The sequence below is a fragment of the Mandrillus leucophaeus genome, unplaced genomic scaffold, assembly GCF_000951045.1.
Source record: "Mandrillus leucophaeus isolate KB7577 unplaced genomic scaffold, Mleu.le_1.0 Scaffold689, whole genome shotgun sequence".
In the NCBI taxonomy this organism is placed as follows: domain Eukaryota; kingdom Metazoa; phylum Chordata; class Mammalia; order Primates; family Cercopithecidae; genus Mandrillus; species Mandrillus leucophaeus.
In genome coordinates this window covers 460,563-487,193 of record NW_012107463.1, presented here as the reverse complement: position 1 = coordinate 487,193, position 26,631 = coordinate 460,563, and the positions used below count along the sequence as shown (strand labels likewise).

The following is a 26,631-nucleotide window of genomic DNA, read 5'->3' as shown; positions in this document are numbered from 1 at the left end:
CTGGCTGTTGCGACACAGTCCACACCCCGAGATGTGGAGGCAGCCAGTGTCCATCTCTTGCTCCGTCTGCTGGTCCATAGCGCTACTGCCCCCTCACCAAACACACACACTTGTCCTTTTCTGCTATCAGTACATAAATGAGGCATCACCAGAGGGTGACCATAACCTGGCATTTTCTGGGAAACTTCCTATTTCAAATATTTGATTGCATTAGCAGGAAACAAGCTGCAGCTTCTGGGGAAAGGAACATAATTCCTGCCCATCTATGATGCCATTTCTTTGGGCGGGTGTTGTTTTTTTTTGTTTGTTTGTTTGTTTTTCTTGAGACGGAGTCTTGCTCTGTCATCCAGGCTGGAGTGCAGTGGCGCGATCTCCACTCACTGCAAGCTCCGCCTCCCGGGTTCACACCATTCTCCTGCCTCAGCCTCTCGAGTAGCTGGGACTACAGGCACCCGCCACCATGCCTGGCTAATTTTTTGTATTTTTAGTACAGACAGGGTTTCACCGTGTCAGCCAGGATGGTTTCGATCTCCTGACCTCATGATCTGCCTGCCTCGGCCTCCCAAAGTGCTGGGATCACAGGCGTGAGCCACTGCGCTCAGCCAGGGTGGGTGTTTCTTTAAGCCAGGCCAGGAGAAAGAGTGCTTTCTGCTCAGCCAACCTTGTATCAGGTAGGAGTCAACTGTTTGCCAAGTGACAGAAAACCTGACTCAAACAGAAGAGGAAATGTATTAATGGGTAAATTATAAGTTAGTTCTAATTCACAAGGATTGAGAGTCAGTGAGGTTGTGGTCCCCTAGAGCAGAAGTGTTAAACCTTTCCTTATAAAGAGCCAGATAGTAAATATTTTAGGCTTCGCAGAACATATGGTTTTGTTGCAGCCGCTCAACCCTGCTATCGTAGCATGCAAGCATCATAGTAAATATGTAAAAGAATGAGCATGGCTGTATTCCAATACAATTTATTTACAGAAGCAGAGGGTAGGCTGCGCTTGGCCCATGGGCTGTGGTTTGCTGACCCCTGACTTTAGAGGAAAATCAGAATGCAATTACCCAAAGAAGGGGAATTGAATACAGGTGGCAAAAGTACAAAAAGCACGCCCATGTTAAGCTCCAAATTCTCCTGGTGTAATCTTTTCTGTCCTCTTAAAGCAAACAAAGGGAAGCGAGGTGACCAGTCTGGTCTGGGGATCCAGTTTATTTGGGTGAAATGAAGTTCTTTCTCTCTGTGTATCTATTTAGTATATCAGGGGTTTCAGCCCAGGACCTTAAAGGTAAGTATGGCACATGCTGGGGAGCTCATGTGCTGAGGTTTTGCTTCTTCTGTGCCCACTCTAATTTCTTAGGCCAACCTCTGGAATTTTTTTTTTTTTTTTTTTTGAGATGGGATCTTGCTCTTATCACCCAGACTGCAGTATGATGGCGCGATCTTGGCTCACTACAACTTCTGCCTCCCGAGTTCAAGCGGTTTTCCTTGCTTCAGTAGCTCCTGAGTAGCTGGGATTACAGGTGTGCACCACCATGCCCAGCTAATTTTTTGTATTTTTAGTGGAGACGGGGTTTTACCATGTTGATCAAGCTGGTCTCGATCTCCTGTCCTCGTGATCCGACTGCCTTGGCCTCCCAAAGTGCTGGGATTACAGGCATGAGCCCCTGTGCCTGGCCCTAACTCTGGATTTATGATTGTCCATGATTCAAGATCATTGGACTTTCAATGATACAAGATAATGCATTACGGATTCCTCACCTTCCAGATGTGCCTCACTGCTGTTATGATGGGCGTGCTTTTATTCACTGGATTCACAAGATGTCTTAGATGTAAGTATGTACTGATCAATGTTAGCAGAATGTTAATGAACCACTGTATACTCATGCTTTAGAATGTCTTGGTCAGATAAAAACTTTGCCAATATAGCATTGGCAAAGGAATTCTAAAGATTTTATGCTGACCAAATATTAAATAGTTTGAGGGATCTTGTGTTGGGCAAATGTAGTCAGTGGTCCTCTGTAAGTCAATATAAAGAACATAAGGAAACTGTGGATAAAGTCTTTGAGATCTAAGCCACCCTAAAGGTGAGGAGTCAGAGCGTTTCTTTTTACCTTTTTTTTTTTTTTTTGAGACAAAATCTCTCTCTATTGCCCAGGCTGGAGTACAGTGGCGTGATCTCAGCTCACTGCAACCTCTGACTCCCTGGTTCAAGTGATTCTCCTGCCTCAGGCTCCCAAGTAGCTGGGATTACAGGCACACAACACCATGCCCAGCTAATTTTTTTTTTTTTTTTAGTAGAGACAGGGTTTCACCATTTTGGCCAGGATGATCTCGGTCTCCTGACCTCATGATCCGCATGCCTCGGCCTCCCAAAGTGCTGAGATTACAGGCATGAGCCACCATGCCCAGCTGCCTTCCTTTTTTTTTTTTGAGATGAAGTTTTGCTCTTGTTGCCCAGGCTGGAGTGCAATGGAACGATCTTGGCTCACCACAACCTCCACCTCCCAGGTCCAAGTGAATCTCCTGCCTCAGCCTCCCTAGTAGCTGGGATTACAGGCATGTGCCACCATGCCTGGCTAATTTTGTATTTTTAGTAGAGACAGGGTTTCTCCATGTTGGTCAGGCTGGTCTCGAACTCCTGACCTCAGGTGATCCACCCGCCTCGGCCTCCCAAAGTGCTGGGATTGTAAGGCATGAGCCACCATGCCTGGCCTTTTTTTTTTTTTTTTTTGACAAAGTTTCACTCTGTTGCTCATGCTGGAGTGCAGTGACGCGATCTCGGCTCACTGCAACCTTCACCTCCTGGGTTCAAGCAATTCTCCTGCCTCAGCCTCCCCAGTAGCTGGGATTACAGGCACGTGCCACCATGTCTGGTTGATTTTTGTATTTTTAGTAGAGATGGGGTTTCACTATGTTGGCCAGGCTGGTTTTGAACTCCTGACATCGTGATCCACCTGCCTTGGCCTTCCAAGGTGCTAGGATTCCAGGCGTGAGCCACCACGCCCGGCCGAGTCAGAGGGTTTCTAAAGGAGGCTGGGCGTGGTGGCTCATGCCTGGAATCCTAGCACTTTGGGAGGCTGAGGTAGGAGGATCGCTTGAGTCCAGAAGTTGAGACCAGCCTGGGTGACATACTGAAACCCCATCTTTATTAAAAAATACAAAAATTAGCCAGGTGTGGTGGTGTGCATCTGTGGTCCCAGCTACTCAGGAGGCTGAGGTGGTAGGATTGCTTAAGCCTGGGAAGCAGAGGCTGCAGTGAACCAAGATCAAGCCTCTGCACTCCACAGCGGAGGCTGCAGTGAACCCAGGAGATTGAGCCTCTATACTCTGTCTGGGCAACAGAGCAAGAGTGGTATTTTACGCCTGTAATCCAAACATTTTGAGAGGCCAAGGTGGGCAGATCTCCTGAGGTTAGGAGTTTGAGACCAGCCTGGCCAGCATGGTGAAACCTTGTCTCTACTAAAAATACAAAAATTAGCTGGGCATGGTGGCAGGTGCCTGTAATCCCAGCAATTTGGGAGGCTGAGGCTGAAGAATCATTTGAACACAGGAGGAGGAGGAGGTTGCAGTGACCAGAGATCGCGCCATTGCACTCCAGCTTGGTTTACAAGAACAGAACTCCATCTCAATCAATCAATAAAAAAATTTTTAAATGTTGAATCTCCTTTCTTTGATAGCAAGTAATGAAGCATTCAAAGCCTAAACTTCTGTAGTGAAGCCATTGTCATGAACATCTCTAAACTGTCAGGATACACATGGAAGATCCAACACTGTTTCTCTGTTATTCATGGGAGGATGATTCTGGGTATCCAGCTACTGACTGATGTCCAGGATCATGCCAGACCTCTCTAGCTCAGAGGGCTCTGGTCCTAAGGTCAGATCTTAGGACCTAGAACCTAGTGAGTTTCAGCCATGAGACATGTCCCTGAGCCATTGAGGTGAGAAAATAATTGAATGGAGTTTCACCATGTTGTTCTGTCATGCCACTGCTACTCACATTAACAGGCTTGTTTGGAAAGCCTGGGAATCAGGAGGGCTTGGGGCTAGGGCCAGGCTATACACCTTCAGGGGGAATTAGCTCAACTCTCCTGATGAGCTCTCTGGAATCGAGCTTTAGTTGCCTGGGCAAGGCCAGAACATTGTAGATGAGTCCAGCTGGAATCAGTTGCCAACAGGGGAACCCAGCTTCCCAATGACATCAGGATGGGTATTCCCAATGACATAAAGCTTGGTACTGGGTTGTCTTCGGGTGGATGTTTCCCTACAAGAATACCTGTATGTTTTCAGGAGGCGTCTATACAGGCATTCTCCTTCACTGAATCTTGTGTTCTCTAGAATTAAGTAGATCCCCTTTAAATACAGACCCCCATTTTATAGGCTTGATTTTGCTGTGAGTCACATCATAGCTTTCAGGACTTAAAATTGTGCCTAAATAGGTAAAAACATTAGCCGGGCATGGCGGCACGCACCTGTGGTCCCAGTGACACAGGAGGCTGAGGCAGCGGGATCACTGGAACCCAGGAAGTCGAGGCTGCAGTAAGATTTGTTTGTGTCACTGCACTCCAGTCTGGTGAGCATGAGACCCTGTCTTCTTAAAAAAAAAAAAAAGTAAAAATGTAAGTAATCATTACTTGTTTGCCAGGCAAAATATTTCTGCATGAGGGTCTTGGTGGTGAAGAAGAAATCACTAGTGCCCACCCGTGTTGCACTATATTCTTGTAAAATATATTTTGGTTCTGTCCCCTAATCCTCATGTGCTAACAGGGATGTATTGTTTTTTTAGAGTTCTTTGCAGGGATTTAGATAATTATTTCAGATCTTCCAGATCTCAGATTTGGTTCAAGAGGTCAAGGAGCACTTCCTTCATTCATAAATATTTATTTAGGTTCTACTATATGCCAGCATTCTATGCACTAGAAGCTTAACTTTGTAATCTGGTTTGATGCGTTGTGTACAAATTCACAAAGATATGTATGAAGCTGTTATCCACAGAATTGTTTGTGTAACTGGAAACAATTCGAACATCTATCAATAGGTAGGAAATGGTTCATTCAAACAACAGAACTTTAAAATCATTAAAAGATCTTTATGTATTAGTATGCAAATATGTCAAAGGAATAATAAGACCAAAAGTTGTAAAAATAAGTTATTTTATCCCATTTTTGCATACACACACGTGAGAAATTGGTAAAAGTGATTGTATGGGGGAATAGGTTGGAAAATTTACTTCTATATGTATTAAAAAAAAAAAAAGACCAAAGCGGGGCGTGGTGGCTCACACCTGTAGTCCAGCACTTTGGGAGGTCAAGGCGGGTAGATCACTGGAGGTCAGGAATTCAAGACCAACCTGGCCAACATAGTGAAAACCCGTTTCTACAAAAACACAAAAATCGAGCCAGCCGTGGTGGTGCATGCCTGTAGTCCCAGTGACTCAGGAGGCTGAGGCAGTGGACCCAGAAGTCAGAGGTTGGACCCAGAAGTCAGAGGTTGCAGTGAGCCAAGATTGTACCACTGCACTCCAGCCTGGGAGACAGAGGGAGACTCCGTCTCAAGAAAAAAACAAAATGAAACAAAACAAAAACAAAAAATAGCTTTGCGTTGATAGTCTCATGAGCAAGTGATTTGGATGGGGGGGAGATTCATTTTTTAAAGTCGATAGTTCTGTTGTTTTTTTGTTTGTTTGTTTGTTTTGAGACGGAGTCTGGCTCTGTCGCCCAGGCTGGAGTGCAGTGGCGCGATCTCGGCTCACTGCAAGCTCCGCCTCCCGGGTTCACGCCATTCTCCTGCCTCAGCCTCCCTAGTAGCTGGGGCTACAGGCGCCCGCCACCACGCCCGGCTAATTTTTTTGTATTTTTAGTAGAGACAGGGTTTCACCATGTTCGCCAGATGGTCTCGATCTCCTGACCTCGTGATCCGCCCACCTCGGCCTCCCAAAGTGCTGGGATTACAGGCGTGAGCCACTGCGCCCGGCCGATAGTTCTGTTTTTTTAATGATCATGTATTGCCTTCCTAATAGAAAAAAATAATTTGTACACTATTTGTAGATTATGGAAGGGGATATTCACGCATAGAATGTTAAGCTTTATCACTGAAGATTCTCAACCCGCTGCTGGTATAAGCTTTCTCAGGTTCTTTTCTTCCTATAGCTGGGAAGTCAGATTTTCTTTTTTCTTTCTTTTTTTGGGACAAAGTCTCGCTCTGTTGCCCAGACTGGAGTGCAGGGGCGCAATCTTGGCTCACTGCAACCTCCACCTCCTGGGTTCAAGCGATTCTCCTGCCTCAGCCTCCCAAGTAGCTGGGACTACAGGCACGTGCCACCATGCCTGGCTAATTTTTTGTAATTTTAGTAGAGATGGGGTTTCACCGTGTTATCCAGTACGGTCTCAATCTCCTGTCCTCGTGATCTGCCTGCCTCGGCCCCCCAAAGTGCTGGGATTACGGGTGTGAGCCACCGCGCCTGGCAGAAGTCAGGTTTTCTAACGTGTTTAGCTTGACCCATAGTGGCACTGGCTACTGGTTCACTTTGACCAGAGATTTAAGTGAACTTTTGGAAATTAAAAACAACCAACCATACTTAAAATGTTACCTAGAAGTCTGTACCAGGTGATGTAGGCTTCCTAATTTTACCAAATCTTTTGCAACTGAAGATTAATTACAAGACTTTTGATGGCCGAGCACAGTGGCTCATGCCTATAATCCCAGCATTTTGAGAGACCAAGGCGGGCAGATAGTCTGATGTCAGTAGATCGAGACCATCCTGGCTAACACGGTGAAACCCCGTCTCTACTAAAAAATACAAAAATTAGCTGAGCGTGGGGGCACGTGCCTGTAGTCCCAGCTACTTGGGAGGCTGAGGCAGGAGAATCGCTTGAACCCAGGAGGTGGAGGTTGCAGTGAGCTGAGATTGCACCACTGCACTCCAGCCTGGGCAACAGAGCAAGACTCCGTCTCAAAAAAATAAAAAAATAAAAAAAATTATGAGATGGGATCTCTGTTTCCGAGGCTGTTATTGAACTCTTGGGCTCAAGCAGTCCTTCTGCCTGGGCCTCCCAAAGTGCTAGGATTACAGGCATGAGCCACCATGCCCAGCCTTAATTATTATTTTAGAAAAAGGTTTTACAAATGTAGTGTATCCTAAGTGTACAGTGCTTACAATCTCTACAGTAACGGCCTATGCCTTCATATTCACTCACTGACTCAACCGAATCAGGACTTCCAGTCCTGCCAACTCTATTCATGGTAAGAGCCCTATCCAAGTGTACCATCCTTTTTTTTTTTTTTTTTTTTGAGATGGAGTCTCATTCTGTTACCCAGGCTGGAGTGCAGTGGCACGATCTTGGTTCACTGCAACCTCTGCCTCTGGGATGATTCTCCAGCCTTAGCCTCCGAGTAGCTGGGATTACAGGCTCATGCCACCACACCCAGCAAATTTTTGTATTTTTAGTAGAGACAGGGCTTAGCCATGTTGGCCAGGCTGGTCTTGAACTCCTGACCTCAGGTGATCCGCCCACCTTGGCCTCCCAAAGTGTTGGGATTATAGGCGTGAGCCACCACGCCAGGCCCTTTTCTCATATAAGGTACTTTTACTGTACCAAAAGGTAAACAGAAAACTACTTACCATTGTGTTACAACTGCCTACGGTAACAAGCTGTACAGGTTTGTAGTCTAGGATCGATACACTACACCATATAGGTGTACAGTCGGCTACCCCACCTAGGTTCGTGCAAGTACACCGTTTGCACGATGAAACCGCCTAACCATGCACTTCTCAGAATGTATCCCTGCTATTACTGTGCAGATCTATGCCATCAACAAGAATAAATCCTGAAAACATTAAGCTAAGTGAATGCATCACTAAAGATCATGTATTTTGATCTAATTTATACAAAATGTCCAAAATACGCAAATATTTAGAAGCAGAATTAGCTATTAGTGATTACACCAGGAGTTGAGGAGAGAATGGAACAGAAAGTGACTTAATGGATTGGGGGTTTCTTCTTTAATGAAAATGTTCTGAAATTAGTGGAGATGGCTGAATATACTGAAATCAACTGAATTGTGGCAAATTTTTAAAAATGGTAAATTTTATGGTATATAAATCATATCTTGAATAAAGCTGTTACACAAGATTATCTGTGCTGGTGACCCTGTATGATTGGTTCTCTAGGCAGGTGCTCTACAAACTAGAGCAAGGAGACCAAGTGAAATAACACACCTTAACAGCAACTCTCTTCCAAATAGTTTTCTTGCCTACAATCAAAACACCTGGGTAGAAATGAAAGACAGACTACACTGAACAACTGTTTTATAAACCTTTATTGGAAAGGCTACAAACTTTATATTGCCACCGCATTTCTTATGTTTAAAGTGGTTGTGGGGAAGTAACCTTGGATACAAAACTATTATGCTGTTGAATCTTGCCCAGGCTTGTAAAATATTTTTTGTACAATGGAGGTAGAGTGGATAGGTCAATAATTTAAACCTCACAGGCCTTGATTAGTGTCAGCACACCTTTTTCATTCAGGTTTTCAGCTTCTAGCAGACCTAGAAATAAACTACAAATACTAGATTTAGGCTCAGGGATGGCATTTAATACATTAAAAATTTTTCGTTTTCAGTTTTCCCCATTTGTTCCTTTATAAATGTAAAATGTGCATCTTCCCTCAAATAAATGTGTTCTACAAATACCTACTGAGAGTGAAATGGTAAAAACCAGATGATGGAAAGAGAAACACAACATCCTTTTCATCAATTTTACCTGATTTTTCTCATTTTCTTTAGTTTGAAATATAAATAACTACAACAATGCATATTTCAGTTGCCTTCATTCTTAAATTCTGAATAAGCATCTTTTCTATAAAACATTAAAGAAAATCTAATAATCAATGGCTTCTCCAATTCCAAATATTCAACGTAATGGAGACAGAGCGTCTTCTACATTTAATGAAAACAGGATTTGAAGACGTTCTATGCAGACATGGTTTTACTATAGATTTGCTCTTACCTTATTTTTTTAAAGGGGTGGTGGTGGGGAGATACAGAAGTCAGGCTAGCCCATTGCTCAGGAGTTACAGCACTCAAGACACCCTGGCCTCTAGAGAGCATCACTGAAGCCACTGAAGACTGTCTCTACCAGCCTTTTGTCTACTAAGACTATAAGATGGGCACAGGCCTGAGATATAAGCTTCAGGCCAATGGGTTTTTATGGGCTGTTTAAGAACCAGTACTAAGGATACATTCTTTATGTTTTTCCCTTCTAAAAATGTGACACAAAAGAATAATTTACACCAACTGCTTTTTATTATCGAGTTTCAGAAACCTTTCACAAGATGGTAAAAAAAAGAAAAAAAAGAAAAAAAAAAACAAAAAAAAACCCAAAAACAAAAAAACTTTACAACCACAGCTAATGTAATTTTTTCCATTGTTCCCAGTCAGCTCCAAACCCATTGTGTGCAAAGCCCATTTTTTTCCATGCATCTAAATGATAGATACAGGCTATGAAATTCTTTATTCTATTTGTAGCAGCTTATGCAAGTGCAGCCAAACACAAAGCTTCAGGACAAATTATACAAACTTTACAATGTGGGATTTAAATTTAAAATATGAAACATAAAAATCTACACAAAACTGATAAAAATCAAGCACAGATACCAGGATTGAAACTTATAATATCCACATGTGAAAGGGAGTCTTGTTTCCTTTCAAGTGCTTTATTCTGCTATGGAACAGTCGAAATGAAGATGTAAAGCTTTGTGGTTAGTTTAAATTATACACTCTGTAGATACTATACCAATTTTAAAAGTTATACATAGACCAACAGATGTCCCTCAGTTCATCTGGATTGATAAGACACTCCAGCTGGATTGCTGAGAACAAATCAGGCAAATGTGGAAAGAAAATCCACCTGTGCAATTTGTTTGCAGAGTTTACTGATGGGCACACTGCACTCCAGGTCCATGATGGCTGCTGCTTTCTTCATCAGAGCTATCATTATAGGCTTCACGCCTCTGACCACCTCCTGAGCCTCGAGTGCTATCAAATTCCTGAAGCTCTACCTCCTCTGTTTCTCCAATTATGTTAGGAACTTCCGGTCTAGATGGCAGAAGATCTTCTAGTTCCTTTATTAAAACAAACAAAAACCAGGTTGGTTTTAACAGTTTCATCAACTTTCCTTTTGATATATACAATCCAGTGTCGTTTCTTTAAGTGTTAAAAAAGGGGCTGGGCGTGGTGGTTCATGCTTATAATCTCACCCAGCACTTTGGGAGGCTGAGGCAGGCAGATGAGGAGGTCAGGAGATTGAGACCAGCCTGGACAACATGGTGAAACCTCGTCTCTACTAAAAATACAAAAAATTAGCCGGGCATGGTGGTGGGTACCTGTAATCCCAGCTAGTTGGAAGGCTGAGGCAGGAGAATTGCTTGAACCCAGGAGGTGGAGGTTGCAGTAAGCTGAGACTGTGACACTGCACTCCAGCCTGAATGACAGAGCAAGACTCCATCTCAAAAAAAAAAAGTTAAAAAAAGGAATGTGGACTGGACTTTGAACTCTAAGTAAGAGATCACAAACTCATCACTCACAGGCCAAATGTAGACATCTTTTGTGCAACCTATTGCTTTAAGAACGAAAAAAAAGGTCATTAGCTGCCAATACTTAACATTAGAAAACTTCTACAGGAGACACGCCTTCCTGCATCCGGCATGGACACCAGTTGATGAGAAGGGGGTAGTGGTCCCGCCCTCTGCAAGTGAGGAATCTGCTCTCTTCAGGGAGTGCTAGTCCTCACCACCACCCACACCGGATCTACTTTACTTCTCTACAATTCCCTGCTTGGCCCCATCAACATTTACACCAGCAACACTCTATTTCCTAACAACTAGGAAAGCCTACCAATCACACAAATATACTTTAAAATTGAATGTTAACATGACTATTAAGAAACTTGAAGTCAGCTGGGCACGGCAGCTCACAACTGCCATCCTAGAATTTCGGGAGGCAGGAGGATTGCTTGAGACCAGTCTGGACTCATAGCAAGACTCCACCTCTATGAAAAGTTTTGAAAAGCATTAGCAGGGTATGGTGGAGCACACCTGTAGTGAGCCATGATCATGCCACTGCACGCTAGCCTGGGCAACAGAGCGAGACTCTCTTAAAAAGAAAGAAACTTGGCCGGGTGCAGTGGCTCACGCCTGTAATCCCAACATTTTGGGAGGCCGAGGCACGTGGATTACGAGTTCAAGAGATCGAGACCATCCTAGCTAACATGGTGAAACCCCGTCTCTACTAAAAAATACAAAAACAAAATTAGCAGGGCGTGGTGGTGGGTGCCTGTAGTCCTGGCTACTTGGGAGGCTGAGGCAGGAGAATGGCATGAACCCAGGAGGCTGAGCTTGCAGTGAGCTGAGATCTGAGATCACGCCACTGCACTCCAGCCTGGACGATAGAGAAAGACTCCGTCTCAAAAAAAAAAAAAAAAAAAAACAGAAAAAGAAAAAGCCGGGCGCGGTGGCTCAAGCTTGTAATCCCAGCACTTTGGGAGGCCAAGACAGGCAGATCACGAAGTCAGGAGATCGAGACCATCCTGGCTAAACCGGTGAAACCCCGTCTCTACTAAAAAATACAAAAAAAAAACTCGCCGGGCGAGGTGGCGGGCGCCTGTAGTCCCAGCTCCTCGGGAGGCTGAGGCAGGAGAATGGCGTAAACCCGGGAGGCTGAGCTTGCAGTGAGCTGAGATCCAGCCACTGCACTCCAGCCTGGGCGACAGAGTGAGACTCCATCTCAAAAAAAAAAAAAAAAAAGAAAAAGAAAAAGAAACTTACCAGGCATTGTGCTCACGCCTGTAATCCCAGCTACTTGGTTGGCTAAGGCATGAGAATCACTTGAACCTGGGAGGCGGAGGGTACAGTGAGCTGAGACTGCACCACTGCACTCCAGCTGGGGTGACACAGTGAGACTGTGTTCCCAAAAAAATTTTTTTTAATTAGCCAGGCGTGGCATCACACACCTGTAGTCCCAGCTCCTCGGGGGACTGAGGTGAGAGGATCGCTTAAGCCCAAGAGGTCAAGGCTGCAGTGAGCCACGATCACACTATGGCACCCCAGCCTGGGCGACAGAGACCCTGTCTAAAAAACCAAAATCCAAATCCCAAACCTGGAAGTCAACTGTTGTTTAATTTAAAGAACACTTACGGAAAGCTTGTCTGGGTTGATCCAGTTGTTTTCAGGAAACTGCACATCAAACTTTATGTAAAGATCACCTTTTTCAAAGGGATTACGATACTGCGGCATCCCTTCACCTCGAACTACACGAACACATCCTATTAAGAGGAATGATTCATAATTTTACCCAAAAGAGGTGTTCATTTGTTTTTAGAGTTATGCAGTATAAAAAAATTACAAATTGTAAGAATACCTGAAAACCAGAATCAGACAAAATCAAGATTTACCTGGTTCAATTACTTTGCCAGGGGGGTATTTCACCACAATCTGACGTCCATCAAGGTGCTTAAACGTGAACTGAAATCCACATAGAGCTTCAACAAGTCCTATTTTATATGTCATGTGCAAATCATTCCCATCTCTCTGAAATACCTATAAATAAAGCACGAAAGAAATACATTTGCTTAAAAATTATGGAGCTACACCCTGCGGCACTATGTTCGTTGACTTAAATTCCAAACCTTATTTCTACCACTCACTTCCATGAGGAAGGTTTACTGGAACTGGTAAACAATGGCATATATAAGAGCAACAGAACTGAGGCCCCCAAAACAGGGCCAGGTGTATTCTGCAATTATGGCCCACTTTCAGATTCTGCCTCTGGTGAAAAAGGTATAGAAAGCCCAGAGGGCTTCTACAGAACAAGCTCATCCTGGAGTGCTCCCCAGACATGATCATAACAGGGAAGGGGGGGAGGGTCCAAGGTCAACATAAAAAAACCTCAACCAGTAACACCCAGCCAGCAAAGTCAAGTGGCTCAATTCTATGCTTCACACACGTACCAACAAGTTTCATATCTCACTAAAATGTAAAACTGGTTCATTCAATATTACACTATAAGCCTATGGACTAGGTAATGCAAAAGGTATTGAGAATAAGCACAAAGAATGTTTCTGGGCCTTCAATGTGTAGGAAAAATATATCCAATTTCACATGCCCAATCTGCAATTTTTGCTTAGATTTTACAATGGTCACTCTTCTTGTAAAGAACAATCCTGGCTGGTTCACTTATAGAAAATCTGGTAGACAGATTCTTTTCCTATGTTACTCTCCTAAATTTGCCCATTAAACAAAGTTAAACCATTACCTTAAGCAATGATTCTCTAAGTGTGGTTCTGGACAAGCAGCTTCAGGAAACTTGTTAGGAACACATATTCTTGGGCCCCACTTCCATTCCTGCCAGGAACAAGGCAGGCAGGACCCAGTATCTGTAGTCCTAACAAGCCCTCCAGGCATTCTTGCGTGTGCTAGTTTGAGATCCAAAAAGGTATATTATCTATGCACATTTATTCAAGTGTTTCTCACAACGGGACCAATAGTTTAATACAGGATTTTTCAACGCATTAAAAATGCTAAGTACGCCAGGCACAGTGGCTCATGCCTGTAATCCCAGCACTTTGGGAGGCCAAGGCAGGCGGATCACAAGGTCAGGAGTTCAAGACCAGCCTGGCCAATATGGTGAAACCCCATCTCTACTAAAAACACAAAAATTAGCCAGGCGTGGTGGTGGGCACCTGCAGTCCCAGCTACCTAGGAGGCTGCGGCAGGAAAATCACTTGAACCTGGGAGGCGGAGACTACAATGAACCAAGATCGCGTCACTGCACTCCAGCCTGGGCGACAGAGCGAGACTCCATCTCAATTAAAAAAAAAAAAAAAAATTTTAAAAACCTAAATATAGGGTCAGAGCTTTGGGAGGCCAGTTCAAAACAGCAACATAGGGAGACAAAAAATTAAAACATAAAATAGGCTAGTTGAGGCAGGATGATCCCTTGAGCCCAGGAGGTGGAGCCTGCGGTAGTAGTCCCTCCTCAATGATCCAGCCACTGCACTCCAGCCTGGATGACAGAAGGACATCCTGTCTCTTAAAAATAATAATAATAAATTTAAGATAAAATGCTAAGTATACTGTAAAATGCGAGTGTTCTAAGAACCATCTTACCAAATATCCTCTGTTAAAGTCATATTATTTTAGGACGGAAGCAGTAGCTCATGCCTATAATCCCAGCACTTTGGGAGGCTGAGGCAGGTGGATCACCTGAGGTCCTGGTCAACAAGGCGAAATTCTGTCTCTACTAAAAATATAAAAACTAGCCGGGTGTGGTGGTACAGGCCTGTAGTCCCAGCTACTTGGGAGGCTGAGGCAGGAGAATCGCTAGAACCTGGGAGGTGGAGGTTGCAGTGAACAGAGATTGCGCCACTGCACTCCAGCCTGGGTGACAGAGTGAGACTCCGTCTCAAAAAAAATAAAATAAAAATAAAAAGGAGGGGCAGGGCATGGTGGCTCACACCTATAATCCCAGCACTTTGGGAGGCTGAGGTGGGCAGATCACTTGAGGTCAGGAGTTTGAGACCAGCCTGACCAATATAGTGAAACCCTGTCTCTACTAAAAATACAATTGCGCCACTGCACTCCAGTCTGGAGGACAGGGCGAGACTTTGTCTCTTTAAAAAAAAAAAAAAAAAAGAAAGAGATATGTATCATGTTCTTGTACAGGAGAGTTCAACTGAAAGTGATTTCAAAAAAAAATGATTATCAGGATGGTTGTTGCAGTGGAGGGGGAGAAGCTAAACTGGATGCTAAAAGTTTAAACAATAAATAAGCAAGAATGCCGGAGAGTTTCTGAAAAACAAAATTAATGAGGAGGGACTACCAAAGCACTAGACCAGAAAACACTTAAAAGTCATAATTTCTGAATAACAAAAGCACAGGTTATAGAGGCGTGACTAACATCACCAGGTTCTGTAGTTTGATGCTGTATAACTGCATTATGGTAACCAGACCACCGAGACACACAAACGGGCACACTGACAAGTGACATGGCAAGATGATGACTATAGATGATACAGCACTCCCAAGAAGGAACTAGACAAACTTCCATTCTAACCTTTACCACCTTCTATTTTCTACCTTAGACAACCAGTTACATCTGCCTTCTGTTGAAAATTCCATGCCAATTCCACTGCTGCCAACAACTTTCAGAGATGACTTACTTCCCAACACCTCCCCACAGGCCCTAAGAAAGAAGCTTATTCATAATCTCATTTGACTCTTTAATATCCGAAAAGTCCAGGGAAGCCAAAGCTAGTAAATGGGGCCCAGACCTTAAGTCTTTTGCCTCGAAATCCAATGATCTACTTTTAAAAAACCCAATTTATTATGCAGCAACATTAAAAACTAAACTTAGGAATAAAAAAAGGTTTTACCATCAGTTTGACATGCCTCAAACCAAAAAAATCATCTTTCTTCTGCAAATAAGCATTCCTTCTTCACTTCCTCACTACTGTGCTGCTACACCTGCCAGACATCATTTGACAATGAACCCCAAACTACTCCAAGGATTCTTTTTTTTTTTTTTGAGACGGAGTCTCGCTCTGTCGCCCAGGCTGGAGTGCAGTGGCCGGATCTCAGCTCACTGCAAGCTCCGCCTCCCGGGTTCACGCCATTCTCCTGCCTCAGCCTCCCGAGTAGCTGGGACTACAGGCGCCCGCCACCTCGCCCGGCTAGTTTTTTGTATTTTTTTAGTAGAGACGGGGTTTCACCGTGTTAGCCAGGATGGTCTCCATCTCCCGACCTCGTGATCCGCCCGTCTCGGCCTCCCAAAGTGCTGGGATTACAGGCTTGAGCCACCGCGCCCGGCCTACTCCAAGGATTCTATCAATGAAAATGCCTAGGCATTGTCTGTACCATTTTACAACACAGTCTAACCTACATCCAAGCAGAATTCCCAATTATTTAGCTGTCTTGCTAGTTTTCTCCCTCATATTCCTGGTATGGTGCTGTGCACAGCAGCAAGACTGAATGAACAAGGAAGTAGCTAAAATGTTAACAAATGGCAAATCTTGTAAATATTTCATCCTATAAAACCCAAAGGCAGAATTCTAAAAACTACTCTTATTTTTTGACAACCTAGGAGACGTTTGCTATTTGCAGGGTTGGCAATTTCCACAAAAAGCCAAAATACATAATTTGTAGCTTTGCTGAGTCATGAAAGCTGACTAGCACGCCCTGATTGTCCAGGAGATCAAGTCTGACCTTGTGAGGGATTACAACCAAATTCCTAAAACCTGGATCTCAATATGGCTTTGTTGTTCTCTATTGGATTCTTAAAGTGATTTTTAACATTTACTCTATTTGAAGAAATCACCACCACAGAAGGACGATCTCCTTCTTTATTAAATATATAACCTTTAAATTACAAACAGATAATCAGCTTGCCCACCTTTTTAGAATTAAAAAGAATAACCTTTCACTGAACATAATACAAATTTACCATTTCTCTGTGTTGACTGGACTTATGCACAGGAGAAAATTTTAGGGCAAACTAAAAAGGTAGTTAACCTGTGATGTAATGACTTTCAGAGGAAAGCATGAGTAAATGTGATCAAGTACAAAGCTAGAGTCCTACCAAGTGCTTCTAACATTCAAGAATTTAGGTGATTACTGGAGGGGTTTTTCATGAATAGCTCCAGATATATTCTTTATGAGTAAGGTCTACAGTATATAATATGGACATTAAAAATATACAAGTACAATGCTAAAATCAAAATAACATACACTAGGCTGGGCATGGTGGCTCATACCTGTAATCCTAGCACTTTGGGAGGTCGAGACAGGAGGACTGCTTGAGCTCAGGAGTTCAAGACCAGCCTGGGCAATATGGCAAGACCCTGTCTCTACTAAAAATACAAAAACAAAACAAAACAAAAAAAACAAACCCAAAAAAACAGATGGGCATGATGGTGCGTCAGTTGTCCCAGCTACTTGGGAGGCTGAGATAGGAGGATTGCTTGGGCCCAGGGGCAAAGGTTGCCGTGATCCCAGATCACGCCACTGTACTCCAGCTTCGGCAACAGAGCAAGACCATCTCAAAAACAAAAAACCCCCAAAACATACACTAGTGACCACATTCTTCAGAAACTTCTAAAAAAAATGTTTTGTTTTGTTTTTTTTAAATCCTAGAACTCTTTCAAGGATAGCTCACTTGGCTACCCAATAAGTAAAAACCAAATCAACAGAGCAGCAGAGTTTCACAGTGAAAAAACAGGCTGCCTTAGACCCACTGGTCCAACGCCCAGTGCCCTTATTTTCATAAACAAAGAAACTGAGACAGTAAGACTACCTACGGTTAAAGTGCTAGTCAACGACCAAGCTAGAGGAGAATCGCTTGAACTTGGGAGGCGGAAGTTGCAGTGAGCCAAAATTGCGCCACTGCACTCCAGCCTGGGTGCAGTCAAAAAAACTCCGTCAAAAAAAGAAAAGACCAACGCTGGGTGCAGTGGCTCCCGCTGTTAATCCCAGCACTTTCGGAGGCTGAGGCAGGCGCACCACCTGAGGTCGGGAGCTCAAGACCAGCCTGACCAACATGGAGAAAGCCCGTCTCTACTAAAAATAAAAATTAGCCAGGAGTGGTAGTGCACACCTGCATTCCCAGCTACTCAGGAGCCTGAGGCAGGAGAATTGCTTGAACCCGGGAGGCAGAGGTTGCAGTGAGCCGAGATCACGCCACTGCACTCCAGCCTGGGCAACAACGGTGAAACTCCATCTCGGGCGGGGCGGAAAAAAAAACCAAGCCAGGACTAAAACTGACTCTTATAGTGCTTCTAACGGCACCTGCCTTGTTAGTCTTTCTTACACAAGCCTGTCTTTAGGAATTTGCCATGATTCCCTTAATTTCTCCAGTGTGCAGTGTTGCTCCAGGGACTCCAAACAGATCTAACCTATTTCTCACAAACAAGAAGTACTTCTGAATAAAACAAAACACAAAAAACTAAAAAAAGGAAAATCACCTCATGTTCTTTCTCCTGTAGCAAAAGAACAATGTCTCCAGGTTCCACTCCTGGGGCCTGGTCTGCTTCCCCAGTGAATGTAATTCTCTGTCCATGTTTCATGCCTTTGTCTACGTGGACTTCAAGAATCTTCACTTCTTTAATCACCTTCTTCCCTTCACATTTTTTACAGCGGTCTTTTTCATTAATTACCTCTCCTGGAAAAAGAAGTCATTGAAACTTTCAGCAAGAGTACTATACTGTACTCTTTAATACTCTTATCTTTTAAATATACTTTCTGAATTTCTTTTAATAGCTACCTAAATTTTTATTCAAAGCAGCATTCTGAGGCCAAGCATAGTGGCTCAAGCCTGCAATCCCAATATTTTGCGAGGTCAGGTTGGTAGGATCACTTGAGCTCAGGATCTGAGACCAGCCTAGCAATACAGTGAGACCTTGCTTCTACTACAAATAAAAAAAGTTAGCCGGCATGGTAGTGCACACCTGTAATCCTGGCTACTCGGGAGGCTGAGGAGGGAGGACTGCTGGAGGTCGAGGCTGCAGTGAGTTATACTCATGCCACTGCACCCCAGTTTGGGTGACAGTGTGAGGCCATGTCTCAAAACAAAACAAAAAAAAGCATTATTCTGAATAACAAAAACTTACATCTTACTACTGCAGATTGCCTGAAGGACTCAGCTTCCCACTATTTCAGAATGTAATGTATCCATACCATGTTTAGGGCAACACGGCTTTTCTCTTCTATATATTCTTCTGAAATATTTAATTATGGTATAAAAAAGCAAAACTGTGATTATACATAGTATAGTGTGAAAAAATTGCGTCACTTTCTAATGGCGAATTACTGGCACATTTGGAGGCTTAGAAAGATGTGTATAACTGATTATTTAGGGGCTGTTTCTGTAACAGTACTTTTGCAAAGTATGTTCTGCGAAACACCAGTTCTTCAAAATGGTAATGGTGGCGGGGCATGGTGGCTCACACCTGTAATCCCAGCCCTTTGGGAGGCCAAGGTAGGAGGATCACCTGAGGTCAGGAGTTTGAGACCAGCCTGGCCAACATGGCAAAACCCCGTCTCCACTGAAAATACAAAAATCAGCCGGGTGTCATGGCGGGCGCCTGTAATCCCAGCTACTCAGGAGGCTGAGGCAGCAGAATCACTTGAGCCAGGAGGCAGAGGTTGCGGTGAGCTGAGATCGCGCAACTGCACTCTAGCCTAGGCAACAGAGCAAGACTCTGTCTCACATTAAAAAAAAAAAAAAAAAGAAAGAAAGAAAAAAAAAAAGGTAATGGTACATGAGAAAAGATTTCAGTTAACTTTGGTTTCTTGATAGTGGGAGTTAGCAATTTTAATAAAAGGAGGCCAAGAGTGGTGGCTAACACCTGTAATCTCAGCCCTTTGGGAGGCTGGGGCAGGAGGAGTGCTTGAATCCAGGAGTTCGAGACCAGCCTGGGCAACATGGCAAAACCCAGTCTCTACAAGAAATACAAAAATTAGCTGGGCGTGGTGGCAAGCACCTGTGGTCTCAGCTAATTGTGGGGTGAGGGGCTGAGGTGGGAGGATTGCTTGAGCGTGGGTGGTGGAAGCTGCAGTGAGCCGAGAATGCGCCACAGCACTCCAGCAACACCCTATCTCCAAAAATAATAATAATTTTAAAAAATAAAGTAAAATGCCAAGATTATCCAGGAAGCAAACATCATATGTAGCTTCTCATAATTATCTCATCACTTCCAATAGCAATGTGGAAAAGGATGCTCTTGAACTATACTGTCTAATGTGGTAGCCACTATCTACCTGTAGCTACTTAAGTTTATGTTTAAATTAATTCAAATTTAAAATTGTTCCCCAGTCACACTAGCCACATGTGAAGTATGCAGTAGTCACAGGTGATTAACGGCTACTGTACTGAACACTGCAGATACAGAACATTTCCATCACCACAGAAAAAAATTCTACTGGATAGCACTGCTCTAGAATGGCAGGGGTGGGAGGAGCTACTTGTTTTTATAATTAAAATTTTAATCAGAACACAGCCATACCCATTTGTCTGTGGCTATAAAAGCACTAAAAGTCAGAGGTGAGTAGTTGTGACAAAAACTATTTGGCCCACAAAGACTAAATTATTTACTTCTGTGAGGACAGTTTCAATCTCAAAATCAATTCTTTAAAGCTAACTAAAGGTTACAGTAAAATCTTCTACTTATCAGAGTAACTAAACAATTACTTGTTTAGTTATTTATTATTTATTTGTCCCTTTGTAGTTTAAAAGGTTCTATTTGAGAAAGGAGATAGTCCTCCCATGGTGGTCATTTCTACAGAGACAGTATATAAAAGGTTATATTTGATAAAGAAGGAAATAGCAAAGGAACAAATAATCACCTTGCCCCTCTTTTCAGAATTAAGGAGTCACCTTTCACTAACACAATACAAATCTACTGTTTCTCTACGTTCACTGGGCTTAGGCATAATGGAGTAATTACTTTCACGCTTTTATTTTTTGCAACTTGTTCTGTCGTCCTGGCTGGAGTGCACTGATATGATCACGGCTCACTGCTCCCTTGAACTCCTGGACTCAAGCAATCCTCCCACCTCAGCCTCCCAGGCAGCTGAGACCACAGACATGCCCTGAGCCCCTGATTACATATTTTTCTACACTTTTTTTCCTATAGTAATGAGGTCTCCCTATGTTGCCCAAGCTGGCCTCGAACTCCTGGGCTCAAGCAATCCACCTCTGTCTCCCAAAGTGCTGGAATTATGGGAATAAGCTAACGCATCCGGCCTCCTTTTTCTTTAATAAGATGTAAACAAATACCCTTTGAAATAAAAAATTGTAAACCTCTCCAATATCTGCATTCTCAATCCATTTCAACATAAAAGCAGAGAAGTACTGGCACACATACCTTCTCCATTACAATCAGAGCATACAGACTGCATCTGTTGTACCATTCCTGGAGCCAGCTGTCTGATCATGATGCGCACACCCCGACCTCGACAAGCACTACACTTCTGGACAGCTCCAGACTTTCCGCCTTGGCTAAAGCAAACACAAGTTATGCATTAGGTTTTTGTCCACAGACCACTCCAATAAGCTATGACACACAGAAATTGTACTTTTACCTTAACTTCAACCCCAATAACTTGTATTTAAACACAGTAACTTGTGTTTAAATTGACTTTCAGAAGTATCAGAAAACGTTCTGCTAAGATTTATTTATTGATTGATTGAGATGGAGTCTCACTCTGTCACCCAGGCTGGAGCGCAGTGGCACAATCTTGATTCACTGCAACCTCCACCTCCCGGGTTCAAGTGATTCTTCTGCCTTAGGTGATCCACCCACCTCGGCCTCCCAAAGTGCTGGGATTACAGGTGTGAGCCACTGCACCCGGCCGTAAGTTTTAACTCATAACAATTTTTACCTGGTACAGACAATCAGTGTGACACTTAAAGAACAGACAAAATGTACCCAATAAACCAGAGGACACACTTACCCACTGCATGCACTACAGAGTACATTCTTGCTAAGTTGGAGTTTGGTTGTCTTGCCATTATACAGATCTTCTAATGATACTCTGGAAAGAAAATAATCAGCTTCAATCAAATTTTGCCACATTTGCTCAAATACAAGATATAAATAACAGCTGATACAGCAAATTCATTATCAACTTTTAAAACAGAATTCAAAAACACCTCATAATCTCACATTAAATCATTCAACTGAGGTTTATTTTATGGCTGAAATTAACAGAAATATTTTATGACTACAGACAGTATATATGCGATACTCAAAGTCAGAGCCCATAGCATCAGGTCAACAATTTGCTGTGGTGGAATTTCTGATAAAGCTGATGACTTCACAAACTGAAACATCACAACCTTCTGTTCTGAGGCATAAGCCCTCCACCCAACTCCTAAGAAAAACACTTCAGAAGAGGTACGATTATTATTCCCATTTTATGTGATAAAACTGAGGCACAGAACAGTCAAGTAACTTGCCCAAGATCACATAGGTGTCTGGCTCCAGAGTCCCTGTTTGCTCCATGGACAATTTAGAAAGGCTACAAAGTTGTATTTCAGCTTAAGTGAGTCACTTAGATGGCATATGTCTTAAAAAAAAAAAAAAGTGGCCCTACCAATAGTATGACAGAAAGGAGGGAAAGAATCATTTTTCATGCCAGGTGCAGTGGCTCATGCCTATAATCCCAGCACTTCGGGAGAATGAGGAAGGATTGCTTGAGCCTAGCAGTTCAAGACCAGCCTGACCAACTTAGAGAGACCTCATCTTTACCAAAAAATAAAAAATAATTAGCCAGGAATAGTGGCATGTCTGAAGTCCCAGCTACCCAGGAAGCTGAGGCAGGGAATTGCTTAAGCCCTGGAGATTGAGGCTGCAGTGAGCTGAGATCGCACCACTGCACTCCAGCCTGGGGGACAGAGTGAGACAAGTACTTATGTGTGGAGTTTTCTACTTGTGGCATCATGATGGTGCTCAAAAAGTTTCATATTTTGGAGCATTTCAGATTTCAGATTAGGAATGGTCATCCTGTAATGATTTGCTTTAAAATCCTGGGAGTTACAGGAACAAAAAAATAGTTAAAAGTATTTTACAAAGCACCTACACTATTTTGTGATATTCAAACTTTCTCAAAATTGTTATTCTCAGAAACTTAAAACTGTTGTAGACAGGATAAGAATACCACATGTAAGGACAAAACATTACCAACAACACCATCAAATAATGACCTATCTACAGCTGAGTCTTAGACAAAAAAGCTTGTTGCATCTTCTATACTCTCTGTAACAAATCATTTTTTAAAAATCGGCTTTTTCCCCCTACATATTAAATTACAATTGATATGCACAACCAGTACCCTAAGCCAAAAAAAAAGACACATTTCAACAAAGAAGGCCAAGGAAAGAAAAATGAAGGTAATGGTTTGGCAGGGCTGGCACTCTCCACTAGTGGGGCCTAAACTGGCACAATCCCTCTGTGCAAGGCAATTTAGTTGTATTTATCAGCCTCAAAACACTCATGCCTGCCTGGGAATCTCTGCCAAGGAGAAACAAAGCTTTACATAAAGATACTCATAGCAGCACTATCTATTACAGAAAAAAAAACCTGGCAATACCCTATATAAAAGGTAAATGATTAAATCATGGAATGCAGTATTATAAACACAGTATTTGTAAAAACAGGAAAATCTGAAATGTTAAAACAACAGAAAACTGTTTTACTATATAGCATAACATTTCTTTAAACATGAAGAACTATAAAGTACAGACAGCACTCTTTTGATCTTATTTTCTTTTTAGATCATTTCTATATTAAAGAAAAATAGAAATGAATTAACCTGCACTGCACAAATATTACCATTGGAATGGTATTCAAATGTTAATTTCTGAGGGCAAATTCTTTTAAAAAACAAATTTAAGGATTCAATGAGACTCCAGTTAACAGATAACATGACTTCCTCTAATTTACTCAAGTGTATAAACTAGGATATTATGAAATATTTTAAGTACCTGAACTTCAGCCACTGACATTTGCTAATAAAATAATTTATCGAAAAAAAGAATGGGAAAAAAGACCTCCCAGATTTTGCAAAGTGAAATAGCTAATTTCATACTGGAGAGGGCTTGTGGATTCACAGTCTAAGATCAAGGTCAGGCACCATTCATGTGTTGGTAGGTTAATGTCAGGCTGGAAGCCAGCAAGCTCCATGGAAACCAACTTAGGAGAGTTCACACTGAGGATCAAGTAATGAGTGACTCTAACATGTACACAAAGTAGGCAGACAGTCACTCATTTTTAGTTTTTAAATAAAAGGTAACTTGGAAGATTCATATACTTCAAAGAAAATAGGCTGAGTGCAGTGGCTTATGCCTGTAATCCCTGATCACCTGAGCTCAGGAATTCAAGACCAGCCTGGCCAACATGGCAAAACCCTGTCTCTACTAAAAAAATACAAAAATTAGCCCTGCATGGTGGCAGGTGCCTGTAATTCCAACTACTTGGGAGGCTGAGGCAGGAGAATTGCTTGAACTTGAAAGGCGGAGGTTGCAGTGAGCCTAGATGGTGCCACTGCACTCCAACCTGGGTGACAGAGTGAGAATCCATTTCAAAAAAAAAAAAAAAAAGATCAGGCATGGTGGCTCACGCCTCTAATCCCAGCACTTTGGGAGGCCGAGGCAGGCAGATTACCTGAGGTTGGGAGTTCGAGACCAGCATGACCAACATGGAGAAACCCCACCTCTACTAAAAATACAAAATTAGCTGGGCGTGGTGCCACATCTGTAATTCCAGCTACTCGGGAGGCTGAAGACAGGAGAATCGCTTGAACCCAGGAGGCGGAGGTTGCAGTGAGCTGAGATTGTGCCATTGCACTCCAGCATGGGCAACAAAAGCGAAACTCAGTCTCAAAAAAAGAAAGAAAAGAAAAAAGAAAATGATCTTCACACTTGAAATTTTAAGTCCTATAATAACAAGCAGCCTCAGAACCATATAAAACCACCTTCCTCTCATTAAAAAATATCTACCATCCTTTTAAGAGCTACAGCAAAATAGAAACAGTCAGATAATCAAATTCTATTTAGTCACCAAAAGAAGACAAGGCACATGGAAGTTTTTCTAATGAAGGACAGAACATTCTATGAGTTTTTTTTCTTCTACTGAGTCAATATTCCACTTGACAAAAAGTACCTAATTTTTTAACACAACAAAACAAGATATTCACTTGAGTGGATGCATCATGTCCTCTCCTCTTCTTCTGCCATTTCGACTTCTACTCTGATTGCCCATGAAGCCGAACAATCCCCCACCAAAAATGTGAGAGAAAATATCATCCATGCCACCACCTCCGCCGCTGCCTTCCCGAAGACCTTGCTCTCCGTATCTGTCATATAACTCACGCTTCTCAGGATTTGATAGTACTTCATATGCAAAACTTATTTCTTTAAACTATAAAGAAAAGGTGAAAATAAAAATAATTGCATTTTCAAATAGAAGAGTGGGGAGAGGCTATAGGAATCCAGAATCCATTTAATTCTAATAAAAGGGACAAGTTACCTTTGACTTGATTCTGCTTCTATTTACCACCCACCACTCCTCAGAATGGTAGTACTCTTATTCTAAAACTAAAATACTCTTTGACATTATGAAAATGTGGCTGTGTGGGCATAGTTGGATTTTTTTCCTGCAACATTCCTTTTTTTCAAGGAGGGCAATTTAAGTTAAAACTAAAACCCCCGGAATAAAAAAATCGCAAATAACTTACTTTGTCTCCTGCATTTGGATTCTTATCAGGATGATATTCCTTGGCTAACTTTCTGTATGCCTTTGAAAATGGACAAAAACAAAGAAGGTTATAACTAAACACCAGTTTAAAGTTTTGTAATAACTTAACATCCACTTTTCTGAAAAGTAATGTTCTAGAGTTATAACCTTCCAAAAATATTTTCTATTCGTATTCTTTGGCACTTCCTCACGATACTGTTTACTAATGTAATATAACCAAGTAGACTGTAGCTATACTTGAAAATAATTACAGTGACGTGAAAACCAGATAAAACAATGAAGCAATACCATAGGGAAAAACAAAACGTTCAAACATTATCCATATTTTCCCTATCGTCAAGTGTCTGATGGCCAAGTAACCAGACCAAGACCACCCTAATAAATTCGAGATAAATGACTGTCAAGCTTTACGGACTGCAAAACATTACTATAAATCAAGCTAAAGTCACAATTCCTGCTCCCGATGGCTCATGCCTTCCTTCTAACTGTAACATCATGAAAAAGTCAAGGTGGTCCCAGGTGGTGTCTTTAGGTGTTTTATTTGCACGTGGTGGTTAACTGGGGTCGTGGTGGCAACTTCGGTGGTAGTGAAGTTGCACACTCTCAACGAGGTGTTTGGGTCATACAGCACTTAAATCTTCATTCACGGAGGCTCGTGAATTATATAATACAGACTAGCATTTCCGGTAAGGTAACAGGAAGTCCACTGCACTCTTCTCACTGCCTAAGGAGCATTCTCATTTTTCTCGGCTTACAAATCCGGATGCTCTTAGCCCGGTGAGGATGCTGTGGGGCTTAAACGCCTCGTGTGCTTTGAAATCCTGAGATGAAAGATATCGCAGCATTGCAAACAGCGATAATAAGGCCTTCTATTCATGTTTATTGAACACTCAGGCGTTTGGCTGGGACCACGGCTTATTCCTAAGCAGGTACAGGACATTAGCATTACCTGACCACAGAACAATGCATCCAAACACAGACCCACGCTACCTCCGGGTCAATGGGCGAGGGAGGAAGAGAGGGAGGAGCTCCCGCAGCCCGCAGCCGGGGATCCCAGGAAACAACCCCATCTGCCCGAGGCGCTCTGTGGGGGCGGCCTCGACCTCCCCGCCGGACCTCCCCGTCGTTTTTCCCCGCGGAGCACCAGACCCGGGGCCGACAGCCGCGGGGTGGACAGCTTCTCTCCCGGGGCCGGGATGCGCTGAGCACCTCGGTCCAACCTGTTTTTCCGGGGTGGTGACCTCGACGCGGAGAGCCGGGCGAGCTGCTGCCTCCTGGGGGAGACCGGCCACCGGCGCCCGCCCGAGGAGGGAGGAAGGGCTACCGTCGTGTTTGCGCAGGAG

The 26,631-nt window shown here is 43.0% G+C and overlaps 1 protein-coding gene across 1 annotated transcript; it reads right to left on the bottom strand.

Annotated features, from left to right (window-relative positions):
* Positions 1-8,286: 8,286 nt before the first annotated feature.
* On the bottom strand, positions 8,287-26,631 carry DNAJA2 (DnaJ (Hsp40) homolog, subfamily A, member 2; the record flags this gene model as incomplete). The annotated part of the gene is made up of 9 exons (XM_012002466.1): positions 8,287-10,106; positions 12,177-12,304; positions 12,434-12,578; positions 17,996-18,192; positions 20,897-21,030; positions 21,486-21,566; positions 24,729-24,952; positions 25,269-25,328; positions 26,509-26,631. Coding segments are annotated over 9 exons (1,284 nt in total), but the record flags the coding sequence as incomplete, so codon positions are not given.